Here is a 19,624-nt window from a genome sequence, read left to right as displayed (position 1 = left end):
ATAATAATAAAAAAAAATAAAATAAAATAACATTGATATAATCTAGAAAAGTCAGTGAGAAAAAAATGAGCTAGTGTAAATTGCTGAATGCATTTGATGGTACACTTGTCAGGCGGAAATGAGACACAGTGAGAAAAAAAAACAAAGCCGGCAGATTACCACATAACATCATACAACCTGAGTGAAAACGCTCCTCTGTTGCCGGGTTGCCAGGTCTGTCTGATTAACCCCGAATCCTTGTGTCCATTTAATGTCGCTCACGTTTCTGTAGTGCATTTTAATCTTCAAATATTATCACTTCCGTACATTTAATCCTTTTCCTAATCCTAATGCAAAGCATTGCATTATGACCACCTTCCTAATATTGTGTTGGTCCCCCTTTTGCTGACAAAACAGCCCCATCATGCACTGTGTATTCTGACACCTTTCTATCAGAACCAGCATTAACTTCTTCAGCAATTTGAGCAACAGTAGCTCGTCTGTTGAATCGGATCACACGGTCCAGCCTTCACTCCCCATGTGCATCAATGAGCCATGACCGTCCATGACCCTGTCGCCGGATCACCACTGTTCCTTCCTTGGCCCACTTTTGATAGATACTGACCACTGCAGACCGGGAACACCCCACAAGAGTTGCAGTTTTGGAGATGCTCTGATCCAGTGGTCTAGCCATTACAATTTGGTCCTTCGTCAAACTCGCTCTAATCCTTACACTTGTCCATTTTTCCTGCTTCTAACGCATCAACTTTGAGGACAAAATGTTGACTTGCTGCCTAATATATCCCACCCACTAACAGGTGCCATGATGAGGAGATCATCAGTGTTATTCACTTCACCTGGCAGTGCTCATCATGTTATGGCTGATCAGTGTATAAAAAGAGCCACTTTGAGAATATGACCACCTCATTTTGAGAACCTGATAGCACAAACACGTGTAGTCTGATCCAGTATACTGAAATTTTTACACATAACACAATACACAAAAGTGTGTGCACACACTGTCCAAGCCACTGTATAATTTACAGTAAAACCAAATAAAAAGTGACACAATCCACCAGAATCACTCCTTACCTTTTTGCTCCCATCACAACTAAGTAATGAAAACTGGGATGTAATAAAATGTACACTGCACACAAAGATAAATGTTTGCATACAACATTCGGGCACTAGTTGGCTCTGGATGCGATGGTCAGGTGTCCACAAACTTTGACCAGTGTATTGCACATAAAATGGACCCGCTTAATTTAAACCATCACAGTCCTAACCAGATAGATACTAGGTGTGGTTGTATTTAGGTTTTTTTTATGGTCTTCATTGTATAAATACCTCTATGAAAGTTAAAATCTCTGGCATAGTTTAAGTGTGGACAAAATTCCCCTTGTGCAAGCAAAGTATCTATACACTCCTACAACCGCAGAACATTGCTTGCACAGCTGATAGGGGGACTTTTGTGTTAAACCTCTGTAGAACTCCTAATTCCCGTCGCACAAATCAACCAGAGGTCACGGTTTCGAAGTTCAAAGCGCCACAATAATGCGGCGAAAATGCGGCTCTGGCAACCCACGCATTACCTGACCGTATAGTGGCCTGTGTCAAATCTAACCACACCTGAAGTGAAACCGCTGAGCAACTACATGTCAGAACAGCACATTGTGCGTTTTCAGCTCAGGTGTGTACTTTGATATAAAGTTAGGTAACGCAGCTGTGGTAGCAACCCAGTGCACGCGCTCGACACGGTTTGATACGCGCACAGCCCCAGGATGGGCGCGAGCATTGACAGGAGTTTTCCGAGAGCACACTGCCAAAATGACGCAAGCCTTTAATACAACTCAGTCCGCGGATCGTTACACTACTCTGAGCGGAGGACACGCTCCGTCTCTCTTCACCTCTCTTTCTGCCCCTGGTCAGTGTTTAAGACGCAGATCGCCAAGAAATGGTCCACCTCGAGTGGTCGGTGCTCGCGCGACTTTTTGTTTGGTGTGTGACGCTGCTGCAGCACGGCGCGTGCGGTGTACAAACGGTAAGAGGGGGCAAATGAACAAGCTTAATGTGTGTGTGTGGTTGGGGGGGAATCTTCAATGCAGGGAAAGCCAGGAAGCTTTGAAAGGGAATGGATTTTGTTTCATCTACATCAAGTTCCTCAAGAGTTCCTCAGGTGGTCCTTGCCTTAATCTTTGTAAAGAGTTCTTCATAGTCCAAAATTTCTTAGCATCTCACAAACCTCATCTTTAACACAGCTTTCAGTGGTTCTTTTTTTTTTTAGAAGTGAATGGTTTTCTAAACCACTTCATCTGTTGTACGGTTATACCGATTGTACTTTAAATTTTATTCCATGGTGAGAAACCAAGGAACCCACTGGTTTAGAATTGAACCTACGTTTTCAGTTTGCTGGCATGAATATACAAAGATTAGTGTTGCAGAGAATACAGAGGACCGTTAAACACCTGAAGCTGGATTGATAAGAATACACAACCTCAGGAGTGATGTTTGTTAACTGTTTGGTACTATTTCTCCCGTGATATACAGGTTATTATAATATCAACCTGTTTGTTATATTACTTAATTAGTCAAAAGGATAACGTGTTACGTGTGTATGCACTAATGGGTGTTTTTTGTGTGTGTGTGTGAGGAAAGAACAAATTATGGTGAAAGTGGGGAAATCTTAAGAGCTTAGTGCTCCACACACCCTGGCTGTTAAGTTGGCTGTTAAGACACCCTTTCCGAAATGATCCATTAATGAAGTAGCTGAACTGATTAATGATCTGGGATATATAGATAAATGTTGTTTAGATACGTTTACATTTTAGTCATTTGGCAGGAGCTTTTATCCCAAGTGACATACAAGTGACGAACCAGGATTAGAACATAAACCCAGCCACGCCACTGTTTGGCTGCTGTAGTGCTAGGCTCAGTGTATTGACAGCTTATTTTAATGCCTTGACTTTATTTTCTACAATGATAGTAGTAATTAAGTAATAACACATAGCAGACCATGCAAAACGTGCAGCAGAGTGCATTGTTTTTGTATAACAGCACAGTCTGGAGTGAGTTATTCTGTGTTTACCACAGTAATTTGCTGTGGAATGTCCAAGATATATACGTTTTTTTCTCAGGTTTTAGCTGACCAGTTCCGACCAGCCTCTTCTCTCTCTCTCTCTCTCTCTCTCTCTCTCTCTCTCTCTAATGCGAAACCAGAAAATGTAAACTCTCCTCTCCTGAAGACTTTCCCGAGCTGGGAAACTTTAACTGTTATAACTTACCACCATAAATGTTAGATGAATGTCTCCTAATAAAATATTACCATATTAACAATTAAACACATTTCTGAATCCTTTTTAAATGGATCGTCTGCCATCCAAGTCCCTTTGAATGAGCTGTTGCTATAGAAACAATAACATATTAAAAAGAGAGCATTAATATTAACCTCACACATTACAACTGGAACTACTTTCTAAGCCGTGCTTTTATACAGAAATTTGAACAGTGTCATGACAGGGTCACATTTAATCATAAATACTTATCTTTTTAATGATGAATGGCTTTCCATGTTTAATATGCAATTTATTTTAATCTCACAAATAATTCATGCAATATTTAGAATGAGGAACGGTACCATTCTGGATGATTTTAAGTAATAAACAGTATCGGGACATCGGGGGGACTTGCTTGACAGCGGCAGCATTTAGTGTAAAATGATTCTTTTTAATGATTTGTGTCAGAACACAATAATAATTTAAAGCACTGATTTGTTTAGTTGTTTTGTCTTGCCATTCAGGTATGTTCTACAGATTATTTACTTCCATTGCTATTTTCTAAGCGTGATTAATCCTAGTTTAAATGTGAACCAGTATGGACCATACCAAATGAATCTTTTTTTATTGACTCTTTGATAATATGTATTAATGATTAGCAGTAAATCTACAAGTTGGACTGACTAGGCTTTTAAATCACTCAAAAGGAAGATTTTTTAGAAAGAATTTCCTAGAAACAATAACTGTTTCAGAAAGTTATTGATTATTTGTATCCTGCACATTTGCTAGTCACTACAAATGCTTTAAGAGAATGAAATTTCATGTCGACATCATTTTGACTCAGTTTTTGTGTTTTGTTTTGTTATTCTCTGTCCACACTGAAGCACAGGCAGCCTCCTGGTATTGAGATCTTTACCTCCACACAGTCAGTTACTACAGGCCAGAAAGGTATGGTGGCTGAATGAAGTTAAAGATTGATAAAGTTAAAGATTTCAGATCTCGTATAAACAGTGCTGGGATTTCATTTCATACTGTGATGTCATATGTCATAAGGTGTTCTCTGTGTGTTTTTGTTCAGTCCTCACCATAGAGGGAAGAGAGTGTAAGTTTCCATTCAGATTTGGTGGGACTCTTTATCATCGGTGCATTACCTTGGGCACTGACAGACAATGGTAAGTTATTCCACTTCATACATAACACACACACACTCTTCTTGATGCAAATAATTAATTCTTTGCTTATTCTAAAATCTAACTAGAAGTAGACAAATGGAAACTTTTTGGGAACCTCTTTTAATTTAGGATTTGTTTGTTTGCTTAATAAAATAGCAGTTTTCATTGTAGGGACCAGCCAGATATCCCTACAAGGGCAAAATTCCTACACTTGTGGACACGCACACAAAAAAATAAATCTATATAGTTAGTCTTGCAAGAGCACAGGAAACCTCACTTATGCAGAAGTGTATACACACACACAGACACACACATGCTCACATACACATAAAATACATCAGAATCTGATTTATTGGCCAAGAATGTTTTTACACACAAGGAATTTGATACCAGCTGTTGATCACCCTCAAGAGTCCAGATATAAACAACTACACTATACATGTAGATTTCCAGTAAGATTCTAAACCTCAAACTGAACAACCCCATTCCTAGTTTGGGTGACTAAACGCTGAACATTCTGGACAACAGTTTCTGTAGGAGTCTGTGGATGATTGTTGTGGTAATGTAGAAATCCTTTACTGATAGTCTTCAGTATGAAACATCACTAGTTTGGAAGCCGCCTAGGGCTTAAACCCAAATGGAATTCTGTAACCACTGGATCTTTCCGCTTTAAACCAGCGATGTCTACATATCTTGCAGCCCACAGCATTACACTATTTAGTGTTTTCCCAGGTTAGCTACATATACTTTATAATACAACTCATAACTCAGAAACCTGTATCTGTTTAGCTGTCTAGGACTGACATTTTAAACTAAAATGCAATCGTATAAACAGTGACATGAGCCATAATGTGCACTATATACCAGTGATGCTGACTCTTTGTGGGGGGTTTTTCTGTTTTCTTGCAACACGGTAGTCTGTCATCGCTTATCTTTTGGCTTGTGGTTTAGTTTAGACATCCTCACTTACCCAATGGCAAAGTTTAATCACCATAAAATATCATGCTGTTTACATCAAGTACAGCTAGACTCTAAATAATGCTTTGGTTTTTATTTAAACAAAGTTAGCTAGCTATCAAATAAATGAACATAAACACAGATAAACAAAATGCAACCAAAGAACACAAACCGGTTAACATGGTATTGTTAGAATTGTTAGCCATGGCAAGTAGTTCAGAGGAATTTACAGAAAGGTTTCTCATTGAGAGAGTGCGGTTTGTGTGATTACAGAAACCTTGCTGATAAATTTAGTCCTGCTGTTGCGTTTTGCATTACCATGATACTAACTGGTAGGTTTTTGCTGTTAACTTAGAACCTAAGTATGTTTGGAGACATGAAAATACCTTTGATTGACTTAGCAATAGTCATGATTACCAATTATAACCGAATTCACCAGTGTTTTTAGGTAACTCCAGCAAGTTCCGAGTGCACCAGGTTTTGTACTGATACATCTATTGTGTACTAAATGGACACTATGCACTATGTACTCTACCGTCCACTGTATGAAAGTTATAACATCGTCTGAAACAGAACACTGACTTTTATAAGTATAAGCCAATTTCTAGTCAATGGCAAATGACAATGTCAAACACATGTAATGTGACACTGCTAGCTTTAACAGATGACGGTGAATTGGTAAAAAATAAATCGCACAATGTCAGTGGATTTTAAAGACATTTCTAAGATATCTTGTCCATCGTTGTGTTATGAGCTTGACAGTTCAGTGCCTGCTAGCCTCACCCCTCTTCCTGTTGCAAGAATTGATTGCACAAAGTGTCCAACACTACAACGTTTTCTTGCAATACATCTTGTTGGAATGTTCAGTGTGAGAATACACTACAATAATCACTATTTATAGTACACAATTGTGTAGATTAGTCTGCGATTTGGGATGCACCTTCAAGAAATTCCACTCAAGCTGTTGTCAGCGATATCATTTGTAATGAAATTGTTCTATTCGATTAAAAAAGAATGCAAAATAGATGCATGGTAATCAGTGCTCTCGGATATTTGGACCCTGGTGTTAGTAAAATCTCAAAAAACAGCACCTCAATATAATTATTGAATATAGTTAGTACATGAGCATTTTTAGAAGTAAAACACTTGTTATAGAAAATAAATGTGTTGTAATAGGAAAATAATCAGTGATGGGGTGGTGTGATACCACACAAGATACATAATGTTATCATTCTTGATTATATTCCAAATAAAATATATAAGTATATACAGTGTCGATTCTTTCTTATACCACAGCGGTTTGTCAGTTATTATGATTATTGACCTGTTAAGTAATGACTGGTCATATTTCTTAAACATTTATTCTTGGAAGAATCCTATGTCAGGAAACTCACTGACCTTTTACAAAGCAGAGACTCATCCCAAAAATATTCCTAGTTTTTTTTCTTTGTTAAATTTCATCTATTTATTATTATCTTGTCTGTTTTCTGTTTAGATTGTTTCCATCTGTCTGAATGAATTAGCCTTCTAACAATGCCACATGCATCCATGTGGACTTTTTCCTCTATTCCAGGTGCTCACTTACTAATAACTTTGACCGGGACAAGGTCTGGGGAATTTGCAGTTCACGCACTAGCCGCTTCAACGGTAAGGAAAATCCTTCTTCCTTTGCTTACTCACATGAAGCTGCGTAAGGATTGCATTACTCAGAGCACGAACACGACCGTCGTGGGCGGAAACTGTTTGTGCCGTCATGCACTTGAGCAAGAAGTGTAGTGGTGATGTAAAAAAAAAAAAAAAAAATTCTAAACACTCGACACAACATGTTTAGATGAATGAACACGCTAACTCGTGCAGCTGGAAGCACAATTTCCAGTGTGTGTGCTTTGCTACAGAAGCACATGAAAGGTGCATACAAGTAGTAAAGTAGAGACTTCTAAAGCATACATTGACTTCTGATTTCTAGACATAATCTCTTTTTATTTATTAAATTAACTGTGTATATCTATATACCTCTTTTTATAGATATATGTCTAAATTTCTATATCTATAGAACTCTATAGAGAGGAAACATTCAGTTGAGATTCTAGTCCATCGTTGTTCATGTAAACTTTCATTGGCAGACTTTTCCATTCCACCAAAACTCAGAGGTGTTCTACTGGATTCAGAGTCTGGTAACTCATTGTCACGTTCATGAAACCACTTTGAAACGACTTTTGCTTTGTAGCATTATCATGCTGGAAGTAGCCATTAGAAGATGGGTAAATTGTGAAGGGATTCACATAGTCAACAACAGTACTCAGATAAGCTGTGACCTTCAAGTGATGATTGATTGGTGTTAAAGGGCCCAAAGTCTGCTAAGTAAACATTCCATACATCATTACACCACCTCTAACAGCTTGGACTGTTGACCCAAGGCAGGCTGGGTCCATGGATGCATGCTGTTGATGGTGAATTCTGACTCTACCATCTGAGTGCCTCAGCAGATATCAAGGGAAGAAATTGTCCATAGTGGCTGTGATGCCCACATACCCACAGTAATGTATGGAGGCGGGAGCATTATGATATATCACCTGGGGAATAACATGTCATGGAAGGAAACATGAGAGACTCGACATACTAGGGAGAATATAATGTCATCAAACAAAAAGATGGATGTTTCAAGAAGACAATGATCTCAAACAGCCAAGAAGAAGATGGTGCTTGCGTGGCTTAGCTAATCTCCTGACTTTAATTATACGGCATTTTGTAACTGCGTTTTCATCAGAACGACCTTGGGGCGGTGAAGATGATTTGGCAAGATGTGTGGGCCACAATTGAACTACAGTAATGCCTTCCTAGGGTGTATCTCAATCAGCTCGATAGGTAGCGAATCAGTACACGAGCTGGGGCATTGGTAAGGATTCGGCTCACTACATATTGGGACACTGCGGACTTCCTCCTTAGTCACTGTACAAACCCAAACATATCAAATAGCTTAATCACTTTCATTTCTGCAAGGGTTATGCATCATCAAATCATTACAGTTTTAAAATACATACCGCTCAAACGAACCATAAACGGAATGTCAAAGTCGCTAATAGAAGTAATCATTTGAGAGCTAAAACATCAACAATAAGCTACTTACATTTGTAGATGATGTTGGCTGAGAGTTCGTCCGCCATTTTGTCAAACTGAAAGACTTCAGAAAAACCCAGTAAAGGGAACATTCTCGGATATTTTTAGGGAGTAAACGTTCGAGTGCACTAGAGGGATTTTGCAATTGAGAGCTACAGAATTTAAAATGGCCGACCCCCTGACTGACTGCTGACTACTGAACTAGGTAGCTGACTGAGACGCACCCAGCTTTACTACTTACTGGTTATGCCTCAAGGCTGTAATTTCCAACAATGGCTTTGCAACAAAGTACTAATGTTGGTCGTTTATGACGTCTTAAGTGTACATACTGTTTTGTTCATAGTTAGAAGTACAAAGTGAAAAGAGATTATATGTATACATCTTATGTATACATTTGAGTGAATAAACGCACTGGCAATGTTATAAATAACAAAAACAAAAGAGTCTGAATAATTATTTCCGCACGCTCATACAATACACACATGTGCATCTCATACATTCAGATGGACTTTCTAATATGGCCTTTTTGACACTGGATTAAAATAATTACGACACCATTGATCTAAAGATTATGTTTCCAAATTGCAGCCTGTGTTTATATGACCTACATCCTTCAGCACGGATGTAAATGTCATTTCAATTTATCTGCTGTTTCAAACAAACAGTGACTCAGTTGAACGGTTCCCATGTGGACCATCTGTTCGATACGCACGCAGGCTCAGAAGTCCGTTCCTGACCACTTTCTCTTTCTCCCCTCAGTGGCTTCCCTCAGATTCAGCACGCGAAGCCTGTGCAATCCGAACCCGTGCAAGAATGGTGGGGTTTGTACAGAGGTTCCTTACCGCCGTTCGTTTGAGTGCATGTGTCCGGATGCTTTCACAGGGGCCAAGTGTGAGCTAAGTGAGTAAATTCACACCTACGAACTACAACACAATAAATCACAAATATTCACATGAAACATTTTTGCTGCAGTGAGCAAGGTACTGTACACAAGGAACTGCTCACATGCCAGTTATTGTGTGCGTACACTGATTGAATCAAGCCCCGAGGTAGATATTTCTAAATCCTTTTTCAGTTCCAGATTAGGTTTATGCCAAGTCCACAGGGGAAAAAAAGGCTATGTATACAGTATGTGTTATAAAGGGTTGGTTCACACCCGGTTACACTCCTCTATACTCGTCCCTTTCATTACACAAACGATCAGGTTTCACATTTTACACCCTTCCCCATTCTCTCAGCTCTTTTATCTCTGCCCATTTTGACTGTTCGTCTTACGAGGACTGTCAGTTCTAAATTACACATTGTGTCCAGCCGATCATCTGTGTTCACTTACGAGGAATTTCGCATGGTTGCATCTGTGCAGTTTTACAACAACAGCCAATAGCCTCGTTCCAGCTCGAGTACATTTTGCTTGAGTCCACACCAAATTCATTCTCGAATCCAGTGTCTGTGCAGAAAATGTCCGTGATTCCTGTTTTTCGGAAGTTCTAAGACTGCAGACATGCACATGCATCTAACCGTGGGTTAGTCTTCACAATTGTTCACAACCGCTCTGCCTGACCGAATCACGAACCAAGCATGGACCTGTTTCTTATTAGATCACAATAGATATTTAAATCTTATAAAATGTTTGTTTCCATTTTAGCTTCATGAAGCACACATTTTATACAAAAGTCAGAAGTGAAGCTTTCTGAAGCTCATGTGGGACAAATTGAATAGTGTAGTTTGGAAAAACTCAGTATAATATAACAAAATACACTTATTTAATCAGTCAAAGAAAAAGTGATCATGCGCTTCACTGGCAATATTATGTTCCACAGACCGACACTAGAACAAGGACAAAGTTAAAAAGGAATGGAAAAAGTATTTAACTCTTTTTACCAGATGCAAAATATTGGATTTCTGCTTGTTTTGGGTGTTGCCCATGTTCACAATTGAATTTATCATGTCACACTACACAGTGGTGGTTAATAATTCATAGGAAAAAAGACATTTAAGAAAAGGGATTTTAGAAGTTGTAGTATATTCATAGAAAAATAATAGTAAATGATGATGTCAAACCCATTTCTGCTCTCTGAGATGGTCCAAGTGCTTCTTCCAAAGCATGAAACCACTAAAATTCTATGTAAGGCAACCAAAAGAGGGAAACACACACATCTCACACTGTAAGACTCATTTTATTTCAGACTTGCAATAATGTTTATACCGCTTGAAAATGTCTGAGAAATCTTTTTGCATTTGTTTCAAACTAACTCTGTCAAATAAATAAATAATAAAATAAAAAAAATCTAAGACAAATAATCATTCGAGAGCTACAGCAACGTTTTTTTCCCCGTCTTACAGGACGTTTTCCTATTTTCCTATAACACCATGTCCTGGTGTGTTTTCATTTTATTCCTCAGCAGCAACCATTTGCCAAACAAATACAATTTGGTCTTAATGAAAGACATGACATGCGTTTTTTGTTAGTTCATACCTGTAGTAATGTTTAATGTTGGGTAACATCCACCAAAGAAATGAGTTCCTGTTACCGCTTCAAATTCAAAGACAACCAGACTTTACCTCAGCAACCTCTTATTGTTTCTCTCTTCTGAAGTGAATTTGACTGAAAATGCAGTTTATCTGTCTCTATATAAATTACACTGCGAGATATGGAGTTATCTGAAAATGTAATGACGTGTAATGACGATCAAATATTTTATCATATTCAAAAAAAATCTTCAAACTGAAATGATAGAAAGAGGGCGGTGTCTTATTGTTATCAATACTATAGACATTTAACTTTGTATATAATAATAACAATAATAATAATAACCATTTATCTTGGATTCAGTGAATGCTTCAAAATAATCCTGTATGAAGAACCATTTTTATATATTTTGTATATTAAGCAAGTGAACCATTTTAGGTTCTATATAGACCCATTCCGTCTAAACATCATACACACACATGCACACACTTCCTGCAGCTCCGCTATTTCCCCCACTGTATCCCCTGTACCACTCACTCAAACACAAAACACACACAGGTGTAGATCCTCACCACTCACTTTTCACGCCCCCCAACTCCACAGCTCTATGTCCTGAAGATGTGAAGACACTTCAAGTTACAGATTTTTCACTGGAGACTCCTTTGAAAAATTAATAAACAATAAATATATTAATAAAAAATGAATCTCTTGACAGAGAAGTGCTATGAGCCACTGCACCTGAAGCATTACAACATCGGCGAAGTGTGGGGACGTATCCACCTGCGCAACGTCGAGCAGTGCATGTGCGGTAGAGACGGAGCGTCTTGTGAACGAACACGTTACAGAGGTAGTACCTTTGTTATATACATACACCTAAGTCATATTTTTGTTACCATTCCTAATCTGTTGTTTCTCTCTCTCTCTTTCTCTCTCTCTCTCTCTCTCTCTCGCTTTCCCTTGGTGTGTGTGTGTGTGTGTGTGTGTGTGGGTAGCATGTCTAACTAATCCCTGTGAGAATGAAGGAACCTGCAGAATAATTGAAAAAACAAGAGAGGCTGTATGTGCATGCAGACCAGGCTACAGTGGACTATACTGTAACATCTGTAAGTATACACACACTGACCAAACACACACACACACACAGACGCACATAAAATCACTGCTGAAGTTATGTGTACACAATGCCTTTGTGTGTCTGTGCATCTGGTTTAGTGCCTGACGAAAAATGCTATAAAGACTCCGGTGTTCATTATCGCGGCACTGTGAACACTACACTCTCTGGTGCCGCCTGCCTGCCCTGGAGCTCAGACCTCATGTACAACGAGCTTTCGGTGGACACCGTACACGACGCCTCCCAACGGGGACTCGGGGACCATGCGTTCTGCAGGTTAGAATGCGTGCATCATATGCATGAGCTATGACAATAACCATAACTTGACACAGCTGTCTATAATACGATTATTTAACTGAATACCAAACAGCTCTAACTATCTAGCCAAACATTACATCACTATGTTTGAATGGTCAGTGCATATATATTTTTCTCAGGCTCCATTTTTAGCTTCCCTTTTCCGATATTTCTTAAACAGAAACATCCAAGCCAGGGTTTTTCAATAGCATCTACACCGCTGAATTTAAACATTTGGCAGCACTTTATGGAAAAATGCAAATAAAAAAAAATTGCTAGTAGTTTTACAAAATGGTGTAAAAAAATAAATTAAAGACAAATGAAAAATAAGTATAAGTGTATTTTATACTTAAATATATTTAATTGATTCATTTAACAATATTGCTTATATCCTCTTTATTCGGTAACTTAAAATAAAAATTAAGAAAATAAATTAAATAGCACTTGATCCAGCACATCCTATATTTTTATATTGTTTAAATTAATCTGTTCTCCGTTATCGAATTAATTCATAAGTAGTGCTATAATGGTTTTCCCAAGGTTTCCACCAGGTTATACAATTTCCTTCCCCAGGCAAAAGACATGCATTGTAGGCTGATTGGTATCTGTCTCTAGTGTGTGAATGGGTGTGTGTACGATGTTGGCACCCTGTCCTGGGTAATTCCCTGCCTTGTGTCTCTTGGGATAGTCTTGCAGTAGTGCAGAAATTGGATTGATGGATGGATGGATGGATGGATGGATATTGTTATATTCAATATTGAACTTCTGATATTGTCTGCAGTGAACTTACAGCCCGAAACCTTTCAGTGTGATATATTGTGGTTACATCAACCTGTCAGACCATAGATCAGGAATTAATACTGCTCCTGACTTGAGCAGAAGTATTTTATGGTCAGGGTCGTGGAATCGAAGTAATCAAGAAATGTCTGAAAACCATCTTGTATTCAAAAGAATGAATTCTCCATTCTGCTGCGTCGGCATTCTCGCCGCATGACACTGATATAGATTTTCCGCATTAGAATTCTGATTGGATGAACATAATGTTACCAGTTATGGAGTATTGTCATAATTAGAGCATTGCAATTTGTATCCCTTTGTATTTTGATTGGGTTTTGTGGTTGCTGTATAGATGATTGTGTCTTTGCCACACAGGAACCCTGATAATGACAAGAAGCCCTGGTGCTACACGATGAATAATGGAGTGATTTCCTGGGAATACTGTGATGTGCCGTCTTGCATTAAAGTTTTTAGTAAGTCAAACCACACTGAGGATAAATCGCTTATGGGGTACTGGACATATTTCATCCCCTAGAAGTTTCCTTAATCATGCCACTGCTTTAGAGCTCTGCATGAATGAAGCATTAGACCATTGTTTGAAACGGCTGACTACTGTTCCATCAAAGGCAGAATTCTGCAGAATTTCACCTCACCAGTATAACATGTTCTAGCAAGCTAGCTATAAAATCTTAAGATGCTGATGGTCATCAGGATATCACATAGTTCTGCTTTATGTAGAAATGTGGTTTATATTTAAGCCCCATACACTATCAGACTCTCAAATGGCCCTTTTTATACTGTATATGCTCATTATATAGGAGTTAGTTTGAGTGTGTCCTCTGCGATGGATCAGTGTCCCATTCAGGATGCATTTCCACCCTGTGTCCAGTGACAAAGGCTATTTAATGAAAATGTTTGTGATATTTTTTGAATATGCATGTATTTTCTGTGCACATTTTCTGTATTTTCTGTGCATTTATGCTCAAATCATGGCAAGAACTGACTCTCTTTTCCCTTCTTAGCGTCTCGTAAAACTCCCATTCCAACCTCTCTTCCCACCCCGGTGCCCCGTCTGAAGGCCACCTGTGGCAGGATACACCCAAAGCGAGTTAATCGAGGAAGAATTCTGGGAGGAAATTCGGCGATGGCTGGCTCTCACCCCTGGATGGTGGCCCTGTATATTGGCGATGAGTTCTGCGCTGGCAGCCTGGTCTCATCCTGCTGGATCGTGTCAGCCGGTCACTGCTTCCTGCGCAAGTGTGTGTGTGTGTGTGTGTGTATAAAAATAAAACAAATTACAAGAAGTGGTAAATTTATGCTCCATACACCTTGATTATACACCAGGAATATAAAAACACCACTTAGTCCTTAATCTATAAATAGTCATAGCAGCAAAAACTGCCATATATTACACATTTATGTGGAAACCGTGAGATTAGCATGCTCACAAAACAAGTAAATTGCGCCCCCTAGAGTCGTGCAGTTTCTCGTACAACCCGAATGTAATTGTCAATGATACTGTGGAACTTCAGTGTGGTGTAAATTTACCTCCTTTTGTTTACTGTGATAAATTGGAGAAAAATACGTACATTTACTCTCTAATAAATCATATGCTGAATATTTGACTTAGGTGGATAGTCTTTTTTGTTCCTGACCTTTTCCGTTTCTCTCATTCTTTTCTTCATTTTTCTCAGTCCATTGTTGTCGTCAGTGCGTGTAGTTCTGGGTCAGCACACGTTTAATGACACGAGCTCCAACACACAGACATACGGCATAGAAAAATATGTGTTCTACGACCAGTACAATCAATTCAGCCCAACAGTGCATGATATTGGTAAGTGGCTTTAAATAGCAAGCACAAACCTAAGAGCCTTTATTTACATGACTGCATATGCAGTGTTTTTGAAGGTCAGATGGCATTGATTTATTTTCTATAACAGCAGCTTGGACAGTATAGTAACTTCCTTTACAAAACATCCTCTACATGATTGCAGTAGCATGGCAGACAATGTTGTGTGTGATGTGCTTGCCATGATTTCTGGTAAAGGATGTGGCAACCTTGCGACAGCTTCCCTATGCTGCCATGAAAACGATTTCATTACATTCTTCTTTTGTTAAATACGTTCTTAAAGGCCGAATGTAAACTAAGTATGAAACATTTTGGATTATAGTTTGCTAAAAGTCTAAGAACTGTAGTTAGATTTAATTACAGATTTTGTGTGTGTGTGTGTTGCTTCACAGCCCTTGTAAAGCTGAAGAAGGTAAACGGACGCTGTGCTCGTAAAACCAAGTTCATTCGGCCGATATGTCTTCCGGAAGAGTCCATGACATTCCCTGATTACACGTGTTGCACCATCACAGGCTGGGGACACATGCAGGAGAGTGAGTGAACACACACACACACACACAGCCTTAAAGTATTATACATGTGTACTCTGTGGGTTTACATATAATGTTACAAGCTACAGGGAATTGGTTGCTTAGTGGTTGGAAGGCCGCGAGTTTGAATCCCAGGTCCAACAAGCTACTGCTGCTGGGCCCCTGAGCAAGGCCCTTAACCATTAATCAGAATAAATCAGATAAATGCAGCTCTTGTGGGGTGTTCCCGGTCTGCAGTGGTCAGTATCTATCAAAAGTGGTCCAAGGAAGGAACAGTGGTGAACCGGTGACAGGGTCATGGGCAGCCAAGGCTCATTGCACATGGGGAGCGAAGGCTGGCCCGTGTGATCCGATCAAACAGACGAGATACTGTTGTTTTAAAAATTTATTTGTTTTAAAATCGCACTGTGCAGTTATAGCCACAATTTTGTACATGCATGAAGTATCGTGCTTTAAATATTTTGTGTTCTTTTATTAGTTCAGGAAAAATTCTTGTTCTATGCAGTCATACAGATGTGGATAGAGATTACAGTGCATAATACTAGTGTATTGCTTTGAGGCAGTTGGTCTGCAGAAAGTGCGTTTTCAGCACACTGAGCTTAATTAACTTGTAAACACACACACACACACACTCAATGATCTTATATATATATATATAAAACATTAACACCTGCACTAATAAATAGGCCTCTGGACTATTAAACTAGTGTTTGTGTGTGTGTGTGTGTGTGTGTGTGTGTGTGTCTTAGAGGGAAACTCATATTCCTCCCTAACAGAGGGAATTGTGAAGCTCATTCCAGATGAAAGGTGTTCCTCCCCCGAGGTGTACGGCTCTGAGGTGAGAGAGGGGATGCAGTGTGCAGGCAGTGACACCTGTGTGGATGCTTGCCAGGTAAGCAAACCATAATCTTTTAATGCAGTAGCATACTAGAGCTCTGTACAAAAAGCGTAAGAGTAAGCAAACAAAGGCATTGAAAGCCAATCACAAAAAAGAGATCATGCACTTATTCAAGACTTCTTAAAGTCCTCTTAAACTTTTCTCCGAATCCTCTGCCTGGGATTTGCTGTAATTGCTGTAATGGTAACAAATGCTGGTGCAATATAAACAGTTGCATAACAAGTAACTCTAACAATTGCTTAGGTAACACTTACCCAATTTAAGAAAAAAAAACTTTGTGGAGAATATACAATAGGAACAATAATGGGAACATTGATACAAATCAGCCAATTATGTGGACGCAGAGCAATGCCTAAAATCATCCAGATACAGGTCAAGAGTTTAAGTTAATGATCTTAGAATACAGGAAAATTTTCATTTCGATTTCAGTGAGTTTGCCTGTGGTGTCATTATACTGTATGTGTGCCAGATGAGCTGGTTTAAGTATTTCAGAAACTGCTGATCTTCTGGGATTTTCACACACAGAACGGTGCAATAAAGACTGCTGTTCCAATGAGCTGCAGTTCTTCAGGTGGAAATGCTTTGTTGAGGAGAGAGTTTAGCCTGAGCTGACAGGAAGTCTGTAGCAACTCAAATAATCTTTACAAATGTGGTGAGCACAAAAGAATCTCAGATGACACCCTCCAGTGTTTATAATAATTTATAATCACACTCTCTGGTGTCACCCAAACGAGGATGGGTGGTTTCTTCCTCTTACCAGCTAAGGGAGTTTTTCCCTCAGGCTTGCTCACTAGGGATGATTTTGTCTAACATTAATCTAGGACTTTTGTACTATGTTTTGTGAAGCTGCTTTGAGACAATGTCCACTATACAAATAAAATTGAATTGAACTGATGAAGATTGGAAAAATTTTATCTAGAAAATCAAAACAAACATTTGCTTCGAGGATCATTCCATCCTCAGTATTTTATGAAACATTGTAGAGTAGTTTGACTAATGTTAATGTTACTATTTTATATAGCTGAGCTGTTTGCTTTTTTTGCAGAAAGAGTGGTATAAAGTTCAACAGCAATGTGAAAAACTGGTGGCGATCATGGAGCCAAAACACATGCAAATCGGGGTTATTCCACCAAATACTGATTTCTTAATGTTATTTAGCCAAAGCATTAACACAATTTGTTTACAGATGTTTTGCATTTTGTTTTATTTGAGTTATTAAAGCTCTGCAAATACTGCATGATCTTGGGTTATTTTGATGTGTTGTCATTTCCTTTAAATATACACTCGAAATAACAATAGTTATATTCTGAATTTAGGAGAAATATTGTCAAAAAATGAAACAAAACTCTTCATCTCACCAATACATGCACCTGTAAGAAAAAAACATAAGAAACTGATTATTTTGCAGTGGTCTCTTATATTTTTCCAGAGCTGTATACATATATATATAAATCTGAACTCAGTATAGACAATATAACAAGAATTTCAATCATAGGTCTCTTGCTGTGTGAACCTACATGGTGTGTTACAACTCAGTCCCTGTGGAATGCTATATGTTATAATAAACAGTATGAAAGTGCAATACATGGGTAATAAGTGCAATAGATATCATTCACTGGTATGTCTGTATAGAAATTATTTTAGTCTTGTTAATGATATTCATATAGCACATGTACAGTATTTTTATTTGGGACTTCTACGTTATGTGCACTGTAATCCTATTCATATTTTATTCATCTATTATTTTTATTCTATTTAGTCCTTTCTATTTTCATTACATATTCTACCTTCTTGTTACTTATTTTACCTCTCCTCCACCTTTCGAGCAATGAAAACGTAATTTCGTTCATATGCGTACTTGTGACGTAAAAATGAACGACAATAAAGTTGAATCTGATCTGATCTGAATCTGATGAACATACTAGAAACTGTGAATAAATTATCTGTGACACCTAAAATACTAAAGGTCATGTTACTATAAGCTTTTGTGTTTTTCATTTTTAAGCATTTATTTAGTACTTCTCTACCAGTGTGAAATATTTTAAAGGTATAACAAATTAAAATCCCCAGTAATGTAAAGCAATTAAATAATTTTTATTATTTATTATTTATTATTTTGTGTGTGTGTGTGTGTGTGTGTGTGTGTAGGGAGACTCCGGTGGGCCACTGGCATGTGTGCGTAACGAAGTGAGTTTTCTCTATGGTATCATTAGTTGGGGTGATGGTTGCGGACGAACAGGGAAACCAGGAGTCTACACCAAAGTCACCAAGTACGTCAACTGGATCAATCACATCATCCGACACAAAAAACCTTCCCGGAAAAAAGGACTTTTTCACATGTATTAGCATGCAATTGCCATGTGTATTGCCAGACTTTTTTTTTTATTATTTTAAAGAACTGTGAATGAAGAGTATGTTTTATAATCTAATAAATTATATTGAAACCATGACTTGTTATAGCCTCATGTCTCTTGAATAAACAATGTCATTTTGACTTGAATGTCACACACTGGTTGTGTTATTTTTGGGAGCACAGGATCTGCGTATCGAGCTTTAGGTCCAGTCGAGTTTATTCGCTTCGGACAGCTGTGTGATGCTTTGTGTAGCACTTTTGTTTTTCTTGCTTAATTGAAGCATTTGAACTTTGACCCTGTTAATCGGTTCAACTCCAGCTTCTGTCGAGACAACTGTTTAAACATGGATGTGCAGTGATGGAAAAAGAAAGACACTCAACACCTGACAAAAAAAAACAAAAAAAAAAACAGGCAATGATAGAAGAGTCATTATGGACGTGAATAGTATTCTGTATTTCTCCATTGTGCTGTGGAAGAACTTTGTATAATGTGCACTGGCAGGTGAAAGGTCACTGACGTGATATATGGCACAACTACAGGTATATATTGGGGATGTGTTTGCTTTAAGGTGTGCAGCAAGCGTCCTGTCCCTTCTCCTTATTAAAACATTAGTCAGAAGTGTTTGGTCAGTTCCTCTGCTGCTGCTCAGATGGGGTTACTTGAGGGCATAAATGCAATGCATATGGGAGAACAGGCCATACAGTAGAAACCATTGTGGATACCTGACTATCACATCTATATGTGAGTTTACATTTACATTTACATTATTTCCTGTCCAGTGTCACCCAAATGACGATGGGTTTCCGTTCTGAGTCTGCTTCCTCTCAAGGTTTCTTCCTCA

At 38.5% G+C, this 19,624-nt stretch overlaps 1 protein-coding gene across 1 annotated transcript; it reads left to right on the top strand.

Moving 5' to 3' along the window:
* Positions 1 to 1,606: 1,606 nt before the first annotated feature.
* LOC131349495 (hepatocyte growth factor activator) lies at positions 1,607 to 18,903 on the top strand. The gene is made up of 14 exons (XM_058385241.1): positions 1,607 to 2,020; positions 4,136 to 4,199; positions 4,330 to 4,423; positions 6,954 to 7,027; positions 9,257 to 9,397; positions 11,683 to 11,814; positions 11,960 to 12,070; positions 12,180 to 12,354; positions 13,528 to 13,625; positions 14,175 to 14,409; positions 14,847 to 14,986; positions 15,394 to 15,534; positions 16,281 to 16,423; positions 18,578 to 18,903. Exons 1-14 carry the CDS (start codon positions 1,934 to 1,936, stop codon positions 18,773 to 18,775), a joined length of 1,833 nt encoding a protein of 610 aa, XP_058241224.1. The 5' UTR covers positions 1,607 to 1,933; the 3' UTR covers positions 18,776 to 18,903.
* Positions 18,904 to 19,624: the final 721 nt, after the last annotated feature.

This window comes from Hemibagrus wyckioides, linkage group LG29, assembly GCF_019097595.1.
Source record: "Hemibagrus wyckioides isolate EC202008001 linkage group LG29, SWU_Hwy_1.0, whole genome shotgun sequence".
Lineage (NCBI taxonomy): Eukaryota > Metazoa > Chordata > Actinopteri > Siluriformes > Bagridae > Hemibagrus > Hemibagrus wyckioides.
The sequence above is the reverse complement of the archived record's forward strand: the minus strand, read 5'-3'. Positions and strand labels throughout refer to the sequence as shown.